Raw genomic sequence first — 12,037 nt, 5'->3', positions numbered from 1 at the left:
GCTCTTCTCCAACTACCCGACGTACGAGGAAGGGAATGTCTTCGCAGGTGGCGACGTTCATACTTGCACCAGTGGGAACATTGTCCAAGCGCCCGAACTTGGGTAAAATTCTCCGGGTGTTCAACGCCTCGAACGCATGACACTGCTGCCCGAAAATAGAAGGAGTAGTCAAGTTTTCTTTCGTTATCAAAAATTGCACACGTCCTCGGCGATGCCTTTAACAAGTGACCAACTTTGTCTTCGTCAGACATATTTGCGTTTACAATCCCGCCAAAGCTTCAATATTTCTTCAATGTAGGTTTGCACGTTTTGCCGGGCAACTGAGTCCTACGTGACAGCGTTTCCTCAGCTTTCTTTTTCATAGAACTCGTGTCCCCAAAGCAGGCCTTCAGTTCCTTCACAAATATATCCCAAGTGGGGAGGACATCTTCATGGTTCTCAAACCAAAGCAAGGCTGTCCCGTCAAGGAAGAATACTACGTTCACGAGCTTCGCCGGTGCGCCCCATTCGTAGTAGCGGCTCACTCTATCGAAGTGTTTTAGCCAAGCGTCCACGTCTTCGTCAGTTTTACCTGAGAATATTCGTGGCTCAGGTGCCCAGTAGTCTGGTTGTCGAGGTCAACGGCCACCTTGTACTGTGTCGGTGGTACTTGTGGATGCAGTAGCGTAGTACGTCAATGGATTGCTGTGTCTTCGTTCATGCTGATGCTCTCCGGGGGTAGGCCAGCTAAGCGTCTGCTTCTTCGAACAACTTCTGCGGCGGGGTGCAGGATGCCAAGTTACCCAGCACCGCTCCACCAAAGCTGTTATGGATGTGATGGGTTTATTTACACTGCAAATTGTCAGCGCTCTACCGTCACTGCCTAATCACCATCGCTCGAGAGCGTCCGATCTCTTCTTCTGCAAGGTTCCTTTTGGCGTTGCATTAGTGCTTGCCAGACTGGGAGGGTCGGTGTTGCCAAACTGCCGCTAAATTTGACTGCAAAATTTTTTTCTTGTAGTTGTGGCTTCTCTGTGGGGATTTGGTGCCATGCACGGTGCATTTCACGAACGAGCGACGCTGGCCGTTTTATTTACGGAATGAACCGCGCCAGGCAGTTGTCGAGCGTGGCGCTGCCGTGCAATTAAGAGACCGTTTTAATAACCGGAATGAACCCTTTTTAGCAGAAGTTAAGCGCGGCGCTGCTGCGCAATTAAGAGGCCGTTTTAATTAACGGAATGAACCACGCATTACAGAATTCGTTATATTTACGGAATGAACCACGCCTAGCAGAAGTCAAGCGCGGCGCTGCGGTGCAATTAGGGGTCCAATTTAATTAACGGAATAAACCTTGCCTAGCATAAGTCGCGCGAGCGCTACTGCGCAATTAACAGGCCAATTTAATTAGCGGAATGAACTGCGCCTAGCAGAAGTCGAGCGCGGCACGGCTGTGCAATTAAAAAGTTGATTCAATTAACGAAATGAACCGCGCCTAGCATAAGTCGAGGCGCGTTCTCTTGCTGTGTGCGCAGCTGTGCGATAAAGATATCGCGTCTCAGTATTAGGGATGACGGAGAAAACTGAATAGAGTCGCAGGAGGTGGTGCGCTGCGCCCCTCCCTCCTTACTTTTCTGTTTTTTTCTCTCAGCTGATCGTGTCGCGTCGACCGCGCACCACGACGGGGGACGCTACGCTTTCTTTAGCTGTGTCAGCACAAGACATATCATTCGGACTCGTATATACATGTGATGAATAAGCGTTTCAAGGCTGGTTAATCGGGGTACGTCGGATATGCTACAGCTATGTACGCCTGGAAGGCTGCTTTATCGAAGCAGATGGAGCGAATTAAGCTCGACTTGCGCGTACCTGTAAATGGGACCCGGCCGATGGGCCGCCGTCGCTTAGAGGGCCCCACCCACAATAAGCACAAATTGTCTCTCAGCTAAAGAGCGCAGAATAAAACAACAGGGTGGGTACATAAGAATAAAATAGCATAATATGTCTCACTACACGCTCATCACTCACGATATGGCAGGGATCCCTAAACGGGATATCGGCGAGCGATCACCTCCATTAATCGAAGGAAAGGGTCTTTCACGTTGGGACGTGCAACAACCAAGTACGTCTCGAGAGGCAAAAAAGGAGCTTTGCCCCTGTCTACCCTGCATCGTGAGTGTCCCGAGGAGCTCGGACAGCTAGCTGTTTTCTGCAACCATATTACCTGAAGTGTGGGTCTGCTCGTTTTTTTTTGCCGGGGCGATTGTACGTGACGAAATACTGCATCCTGGGTCACCATAATTAAGCCAAGGTCCTTGCGAATTCCCCATTACTCGGATGTCGGCAGCCGCTTCTGTGCTGTTCCCGACTGTCTGCAGGTCAAACTGCCGCTCGAAGCGATGGCGTCTTGGACAGTCCAATAGCGCGACGCCTCCTGAAATGGTGACAATGTACTTTGGACAACCAACGTTATGACATTTCATAAAGAGATTACGATCCTAAAGCTTAGAGATGGCGACCGAGATAGGGAGCACCAAATAAGGAAATTTAAGAGGTTTACGTGAGCAAGTTTGGCCATGCCTCGACGCCCAATGCACCGAGGTGGAGTACGTGCCCTAGGTGGTTTACTGTTTACGTGATATGTGGGTCACATCACGTAGCATCACATAATGTCGTTAACCCTCCAGCTCCAGTCACCATTGCTGCGGAGAAGGAGAGGCACCGAAGTGGAGTACGTGACCTAGGTGTTGTACAATTCGAGGCATCTTCGCCTATCCCGTATTTTCACACATATGCTCGCGTCGCGTCGGCGCCGTGACCCACCTTCTCTTTCTCCGCAGACACTCACGTCACATCGGGTCGGCGCCATGTCAACGTTAGAGGTCCAAAAAGGTTTTTTTATAGCCATGCTGATTTGCGGCGTCTTTGCCCATCCCGTCTTTTTCTGCGGGTGCTCGCGTGGCGTAAGGGCTGGGGCCCATCCACTCTTTCTCCGCAGATTCTCGCGCCACGTTTGTGCCGTGTTCCACTCCCTCTTTCCCCACTGTAGCTGCATCACGTAGGCGCCCTGTCAAAGTTAGAGCGCGCTATCCCCCTTTCACTTCATGACCCTTAATAAATGCCGTAACGTTATCCATGCAAGCTACACTGTTACCAGTTCAGGAGGCGTATCGTCATGGCCACGCCAAGGATAGACGCCAGCATTGTCGAAATCGCCGACATCATAAGGTACCCGCCGCGCAAGAGGCCTTCCTTCGCGAAATCGGACTGTTACCTGCGCCATCACTTCGACCGGCAGTTCGACCTCAGGCAGCCGGAACAACAATGGGGCGTCCACCGACATCCGAGTACTGGGGTATTTGCGAGGATCTCTGGTTTAATCCAGGTGAGCCAGGATGCGGTGAAGAAGCTTGACGTATAATCGCCCAGGAAAGAAAGGAATCAGACCTACATTCTGGTGCTATCGCTGCAGGAAACAGCTCTCCTAGCTCCTCGGGACGCAGGCTCTGCAGTGTAGGCAGGGCCAAGGTTCCTCTTTTGCCTGTCAAGACGTACTTGGTCGTCCAAACGTAAAACTCGCTCGACGCGAAATAATATGGCTCACGTACGCCATGGTGAAAGGGTTTTCATCAAAGAACACGAGAGAGCTTAGAGAAGGAGTTTAAATTTAGCAACTCGACGTGGACCGACTGGAGAAATTATATAAGAGAAGTAGCTCTCGAAGAGCTGCGCGCACAGCCGGCGATGAGTGGAGTGGGTGAGGTCGTCCAAATCGACGAATGCTTGTTGAGGAGTCGGCGCAAGGCGAATCGAGGTTGCCTGCTGACTGGCGACAAAGTTCCTTCAAGGCGCCGCAACAATTACGGTGGCGTTTCTAACAAGGGCCCGTGGATTTTCGGCCTGCTGCACGTGCCACGAAGGAGTTGAGGCTGTTTCAAGTTTAAGAAGGGTAAGAGCGCCCTGAATACGAATACACAAAGAAAGGACATATACACACACACACATAGCGCTACTTTCAACACTTTATTTTTGTGATCACAACTCTACTTATCAGGGAAAACGATAAGCACAATTCATGCGCAGAAGTAGCCACCACATTACTACGCATCATAAAGGACACTAAGAAAATCAAATTCCTTTTTCGCCAGCACGATAGAAGGCATACTAACACACCTGTCACCCAACTTTACAATCGCTCCTGGCTCTTTTATTTCGCGTGTAAGGTGATTCCTATTTCTCGATAAAACCGCGCACGTGTTGAACAAGGACATAAACCACACTTTTTACAATGTGTTTCTAAGAACCCACCTGCCCCGTTTTTTACAATGTAATGATGCTTACGCATCCGGTCATTCAAGCAACGACCGGTTTGTCCGAGGTTGCAGCGACCCCAAGGTAGCAGCAGGCAATACACCACACACACAGCGCACTCAACAGACTTAATTTTGTGGTTATTTTTGCACCCCCAATTTTTGTTTACATTTCTCGTCGTAATTTTCCACAACCTTTCCAACTTGTTTGGCGCTGAAAAGAACGCGCGCACTTTGGCCCACTGGGCAATCTTTTTGAGATTATGTGAAACCGCGTGTCCATATGATGCGATACCCTTGCTCATATATTTTCGCCGCATTTCCGTTTTCATTTATGCTGGCCCTCATGATACATTCAACTACGGAGACAAGCAAAGCCTGGAGAAACCCGGCAACCAGCAACCTCTTCCTTTGCTGATCAAAACTGCATTGAACCATGTAGTGACCCGACTTCGTTAGATTATTCTTGAAGCAAAGCTTCGTAATCACACTCTTAACTAATTTGGATTGTGCTGAGTGGTAGAGAAGAAGAAGTTTACTTGCACGAGGGTCATGATGCTAACAGGTATGATCGCAGTCGAATGACAGGCAAAGGTCCAGAAACCTTATGGTGCCATTCTGCGAAAGCTCATGGGTCACCTCTAAGCGCTCAAGACGATCCTTGATTACTGGTAAAAGGCCATTGAACTCAGCAACTATCTGCTCGGCAGGACAATCCACAAAACAGAAATCATCTACATAGTTAAAAGTTCTAACTACCTTAATACCGTTCAACCTTTCCGACAGCTTCACACAAAGCTCAGCTAAAAACAAGTCACTCAGTCGGGAGCCAGGCAAGAACCAATGCAGATACCTCTTTTCTGCAGCTGTGCACAATCCTCCCACAAAATGAAGGTAGTGTTAAGGTAGCATGTCAGAAGTTCTAAGAAGTGTTCACATGAAAGACCAACCTCGTTTCGAAATCTACTTACACCACCTTGCTGTTTGAAATCAAATTACACCTTGCTGTTTGAAGGGGATAAAAGTGATGCTGCCACCCTTAGTTCACTGATAGCCAAGCACATTCTTCCCGGGACGACGGTGTACAGCGACGAGTGGGCCGCAAACCAGTGCATACCCAGACTTGTAGATGCCAACGGAACACAGCTAAACTTTGACTGGCACACCATAAACCACAGTGTCAACTTCGTTGACCCTACGACAGGCGCCAACACGCAAAGGATTGAAAGTGAATGGCAAAAGGCCAAGCGCCGTCTCGTTCGCAACAGCAACAAAACGAATACCTCACTTATGCCGTCTCACCTCGCCTGGCTTTGGTAGAGATCAATTAACGCCCGTCCCAACGTGAAAGACCCTTTTCTTCGATTATTGGAGGTACTTTCTGGCCGGTACCCAGTTTAATTGTTATTGGCGCGCTTAATGATGTAAACTAAGTTCTTGAGCTGAGAGACAATACACAATCATTTTTAGGAATTTTGGTAGTTTGTGCTTATTGTGGGTGGGACCCTGTATTCGACGGCATCTCGTCGGTGGGGTCCCATTTATAGGTACGCGCAAGTGGCGCTTAATTCGCTCCATTTGCTTCGATAAAGCAGTCTTCCAGGCGTACATAGCTGTAGCATATCTGAGGTACCCCGATTAACCAGCCTTGGAACGCTTATTCATCACATGTATATACGAGTCCGAACGATATGTCTTGTGCTGACACAGCTAGGGGAAGCGTAGCGTTCCCCGTAGTAGCGCGTCGTCGACGCGACACGATCACCTGAGAGAAAAAAAAGTAAGGGGGGAGGGGGCAGTGCATCACCTTCTGTGGCTCTATTCAGTTTTCCCGTCATCCCTAATACTGAGACGCGATATCTTAATTGCACAGCTGCGCACACAGCCTGAGAACGCGCCCCGACTTCTGCTAGGCGTGGTTCATTCCGTTAATTAAAACGGGCTCCTAATTGCACAGCACCGCCGCACTTGACTAGGCGCGGTTTATTCCGTTAATTAAAATGGCCTCATAAACTGCATGGCCGCGCCACGCTCGACTTCTGTAATGCGTGGTTTATTCCGTAAATAAAACGAATTCTGTAACGCGCGGTTTATTCCGCCAATTAAAACGAATTTAACTTCTGCTAGGCGCGGTTCAAATCGTTAATTAAATTGCCTCCTAATTGCACGGCAGCACCGCGCTCGACTTCTGCTAGGCTCGGTTCATTCTGTTTATTAAAACGCAATCTGTAATGCGCGGTTTATTCCGTAAATAAAACGAATTCTGTAACGCGCGGTTCATTCCGTTAATTAAAACGAACTCAACTTCTGGTAGGTGCGGTTCATTTCGTTAATTAAATTCGCCTCCTAATTGCACGGCAGCGCCACACTCGAATTCTGCTAGGCTCGGCTCATTCCGTTAATTAAAACGCATTCTGTAATGCGCGGTTCATTTTGTTAATTAAATTGGCCTCCTAAGTGCATGGCAGCACCGTGCTCGACTTCTGCTAGGGTCGGTTAATTCCGTTAATTAAAACGAATTATGTAATGCGCGGTTCATTCTGTTCATTAAAACGGAATTAAAACGGCCTCTTAATTGCACGGCAGCACCACGCTCGACTTCTGCTAGGCTCGGTTCATTCCGTTAATTAAAGCGGCCAGCGTCGCTCATGCGCTCGCTAAATGCACCGCGGATGGCACTAAACTCTTACGGAGAAGCCACAACTACAGAAGAAAATTTTTTAGCCAAATTTAGCTGCAGTTTGGCAATAACCACCCCAAAGCCTTGCAACTGATTTATGCAACGCCAAACGGAACCTTGGCCTCTTTTTCTTCCTCGCTCTTTCCGTCTGCGTTGCAGTATAGTATATATATTGTGTTCTCACTTTCAAGTTGGCTTGTTATGCAGTTTAACTTACCCTTCGTGGGTTCATCGATATTTTTCACATATTTACAGAAATTTCCAGAATTTTATGCCTAAACATAGTTTGACACAATCTTCGCTAAAATATAGCCCTAAAATTTATGAGAAAGGCAGTGTTTCGGTTCATCCGGTGGCACATTTTGGGACACTCTATGAGGGCGTCACTGTGGTGACGGCTGTGGTTTTTCGCCAGACTTGCATTCGCAGACGCCAAAATTGACACGGTATTTTTTATCACTTTTTGCATTGTTTTTGCATTTTAGTTAATACCTCTGTCACTTCGGTAGTCACCACGGTTACGATGACGGCCCTTAGGTCTATGAACTGTTTTCACACGACAACACTAGTTGCAGTTAGTCCACTAACGACTGTTTTCAGAGATGGAGGTAGGCAACCCCTGCTAGTGCTATAAACTGACAACATGGCGGCCCCCATGTCGGACGCGAGCAGCTCGGCTGCCAGCTAAATATCTAGGAAAACGCGTGTCAGCTGGACCTTTGCGACGACGGAGGCGTTGATACGGATTTAAGAAGATGCATTACGTGTGTAAGCATTGCCACGTAAGACTTGCTATTTTAAAGGGGCATCTACCTTCACGATGCGGCAGCTAAGTGTTGGATTCTCACAGAACGTAACTGCGCAGTTCTTGACCTGACAAGGTTCTGTTTGTCGCTGCTATAGTGTACTAGAAGGGGAAGTGTGCCGTGCGCGGCGCGCTACATTGGAAATAGTGCGAAAACAAATCGACGACACAGAGACAAGAAGAACACGAGCACTAACTTCCGACTGAGTTTAATGCGCAGAGCGCGAAAATATACAGAGTAGACAGTAACCATGTAAGAAAAACCATATGGCACAAAGAGCAAAACATGAGTAAGACAAGAACAAAAACAACAAACAAAAGCACAGAAAAAAAGGCAAAGTCTATAGGGAAACGAATCGGAAAAGTAAAGATAATATAACTACTTGCCCACACCGAAACCTTCGAGGAAGCTTAGTTCCTTCTCGGACAGAGACACGGAGGGCTTGCTAATGCAAAACTTCTGTTCGCGTGCCATCTGCGCGGCCTCGACAATGACCCGGGTGCGCTCATTTTTGTGCTTGTACAGCATCGCTGTGTCCTTGAAAATAGCAACACAGTTGCACTTCGTGCAACTCAAGCTCTGTTTGCACTCCGGCTCTGTTTTAAAATGTTGTACCGACATTCGTCTAGATAGAGTAAAAATGCAAGCCAAGGAAATGTGTCGTAAACAAGAGTTTAAACCGTTAGCACAGCATATGAGCAAAAGTGAGAAAATGGGCTCAGCATGTTTTTTTCGGCCAAAACACTTAAGGTTGACATGCCCTTCCGTATCATTGTGACAGAAAGTGGTACGTGGCAAAAGAGACTCGGCTTGTTTATTCACACTCATCTAAAGTGTCTAAACATTGATGACCCATTTTGGATCAAAAACTTGCAGACGCTGATAGAATTTTTCAAACCGTCAAATCAATCTAATCTTTTCGGCTTTTCAACTAACATAAAGGACCTATACTACTCCCTGCCTCACGATGAGGTATTAGAATGTATAAGGGATGACATGTAAATCTTCGGGGAATTGAACTTTCAATTAAAAACTGGCATCAGTGCGCAAGATTTTCTCGACCTCGTTTTGCTGTACCTTACCCCTACCTTCGTTCAATGGAATGATTGCATTTATCTGCAGAAAAAGGGTGTTTCAATCGGCTCATGCATAGCACCTCTACTCAGTGATATTCTATTGGCACAAATGGGCAAAAAACTACAAAAAAAGTTAGAAGGCTCGCATGTTATCAAAGTATTCGGATACGTGAATGATTTCTTGGTTCTTCTGAACTTTAGCCCCTCTATGTACTACTCAATTGCGACTCAGACGATAGGTGTGTTTGAAGATTGTTTAAAGCCTCTTGTGTTGACACATGAAATATATAAGGAAAGGAAATATATAAAGGCAACAAGGTACCTAGTTATAAAGTGGAAAAAACAGGTATCCAAGCCCACAGAGGTGAAACGGGGGCTTAGACAGAGGTGTCCTCTGTCACCCTTGTTATTCATGACGTACCTACAAGGCTTAGAGGCCAAATAAGAGGGAAGTGGACTTGGCATCAACCTCTCTTTCATTAAAAAAGGAAAACTCATTGATCAGGCACTACCAGCATTAATGGACGCTGATGATATAGTGCTAATGGCCGTCATCAAGGAAGATTTGCAGAGATTGATGGACATCTGCGGTAATTAGGGAGGTAGGTTAGATTTGATATTCAGTAAGAAAAAATCAGCAGTCATAATTTTTTATAATAATCAAGGTTGTTAGCTTAGGCTACAGGAAGTCACACTAGAGGTAACAGATGAACATTTAAACCTTTACAATTAAAATATGATATGGCCTCTTATGACACAACATATCTGTGGAACCAGTGAATAGTGGGTGATTACTAACAAGCTGAATGCATCACACAGATGCTTGCTATCATTGTACACATCATCCCCAAATTGGATGCTTGCACTCCAGTGCCCACCAATGGCACAAAGTATTAGCTGAATGCGAGCCCATTACATCCTTTGAATTACTGAACACTAAACCTATAAATCACAGTAACTTTACCTTAGGTGAAAATCACCCTTTTGTTTTGTCCATTTGTTATGAGTTTGTCCTTGCTTCATTCATGCAGGCTTTGAAGTCAAGCTGCAGCGTTCAGAAGATGGGAACTGCTGCGCAGTGTTAGATGTAACAGCTACCATGAGAAGAATGCAGCAACTCGATTCAGAAAGAGAAATAATCTTCGTTGACTGGACATCATCCTGCGATTCGATGCACAGCACTGTAACGATGATGCTGGCCGCAACAAAAGCTGGTGCTGTAGCGATAGCCGGATTGATCCATAATTCAAAATCAGCTCAAGGATATATCGCAGCGTTCAGCCTCCTGAAGAAAACCTACCCACTCTGCTATGGAGGATTGACAGTAAGTTACACTATCATATTCATTAATAATAAGATGAAACAGACAATTGTGCCAAGGAAAGTATCGGAGATGTCATCAGAAGCTTTTGTAAGGTAAATGTGAAGAAAGAAAAATGGACGAAAAAATAACTTGCAGTTGGCAGGACCGAACTTGCGACCTTCGAATAACGTATCCGATGCTCTACCCACTGAGCTACCATGGTGGCTATTCACACATGCGCATTATATGTGGGAGCATCAGTCAGCGCTGCAAGTAGCCATGACAGCGAGTGCAGAATACTCTTTATGAGCCTGTTTGGCATCGCATAGCACGTGATTTTATTGCGAGCAGGCACCTCACAAATAATCTCTTACACATTACCTAAAGACACAAAGTCTGCCAGAACGAGACCCTCACTACGAACTAAGGCAAGAATTGTAAATTTAAGGACTCAAAGTTCACCCAGAAGTTCACTTAGAATTTAGCATTGCACTGCGACCAAATACGCAAACACGTCGTACATGTGCAAGGGTATAAATAACTAAGTCAATTACTACTAGGGGAATTAGTAACAAGCAATGCGCTAGACAATGTTCAATGGTGAGTAGCAATTTACAGTTGCACACGAGGCAGAATTGTACAACCATTGCATACTGGAAGTTTCACATATGGGGCAGTATCTTGAAGGATAATAAAGAAACTCGACAAGATAGGAACTACACAGCATGCAATTGAAGAGAAAATGAAAGGCAAAACAATATAACGAATGAAGGTAGCAAAGCTATTCAGAGACTTCGAATGTGTAGCAAATATCTGTGTTGACATCCGAAAAAAAAGGCCCTGGCTGTGTGTTATGCTGCAAATGTCGTCGAAATACAGTATAGCGTTCTGTCTTGAGGCACTGCATGAGATATGGAGGCTATCTGGCAGTAATGTAAAGAAACAAGAGCTTGTGCAGATCGCAGGGCCACTGGCTGATGGCAGCAACATATAGTCTGCAGAGCGCTTTTTCGTGCAAGGTGAAGCGTAATAAAACACCCGCACTTTCGTGAATAGCGTCACATTTTCAGTGCAGCATAACAAACATTAGGGTCTTTAGAATTACGTATCGATGTTTTTTGTAGTAAAGGAACACAGAACCTAAAACTTGCTTATTGTTGTTATGCCTCCTAGATGAATATTTGCTTTTTTGATCAACAATGTTCATAGGTATGAGTGCAGCCACCATATGAAGATGGGTGGGTATTGAAGAAGCGCCTAAACTTTCACTGGTTGGATGAATTGCGTGGCAGACTGACAGACCAAAATTTCAGTGTTCAAGCATCCCAAGACACACAATAACTTTTTAAAAAATATATCAAGGTATGGAAAATGGAGCTAAGACAGATAGTTAGTTACATTGATTACGAGATGGGCTTGGCAGCTGTAACACAATGCAGTTCGCTTACCCGATCCACTCAACAATACAGGTGTTCCTTGTAATTGTAGCTCGCCTGCTGATGCCCGGCCTGGCAATCACTTCGTTGGACCCATCATCCAACTGCACCTTCCTACCTGGCAATGACGAAGCAGGCACTGTCCCGCCGCCCCTCCGCTACCGCCCCGATGCTGTTGCCTGCACCGTGGCTAGACCACTCCTCCCCCACTTCACCTTGGACAGCCCCATCGAAGTCAACATCACCACTACGAGCACCTATATATCGCGAACGGTAACCGGCGTCAGCTTGTGGGCTTGGCAGCTGTGACACAATGCAGTTCGCTTACCCGTTCCTCCCAACAATGCAGGTTAGTAAGCACAGCAGTCTTTACGCAAAAAAAATCAAGTGATTACTTTCTAGTCCAGCTGCCGGGCCCACAGTATCTTGTCGCTATCGTTGCCGAGTGTT

The 12,037-nt window shown here is 46.4% G+C and overlaps 1 protein-coding gene across 1 annotated transcript; it reads left to right on the top strand.

Annotated features, from left to right (window-relative positions):
• The first annotated feature begins 7,583 nt into the window (after nucleotides 1-7,583).
• LOC142776643 (uncharacterized) lies at nucleotides 7,584-11,779 on the top strand. Its single transcript, XM_075880631.1, has 3 exons — nucleotides 7,584-7,734; nucleotides 9,880-10,172; nucleotides 11,640-11,779. Exons 1-3 carry the CDS (start codon nucleotides 7,722-7,724, stop codon nucleotides 11,649-11,651), a joined length of 318 nt encoding a protein of 105 aa, XP_075736746.1. The 5' UTR covers nucleotides 7,584-7,721; the 3' UTR covers nucleotides 11,652-11,779.
• Nucleotides 11,780-12,037: the final 258 nt, after the last annotated feature.

The sequence above is a fragment of the Rhipicephalus microplus genome, chromosome X (assembly GCF_043290135.1).
Source record: "Rhipicephalus microplus isolate Deutch F79 chromosome X, USDA_Rmic, whole genome shotgun sequence".
NCBI lineage: Eukaryota > Metazoa > Arthropoda > Arachnida > Ixodida > Ixodidae > Rhipicephalus > Rhipicephalus microplus.
The sequence above is the reverse complement of the archived record's forward strand: the minus strand, read 5'-3'. Positions and strand labels throughout refer to the sequence as shown.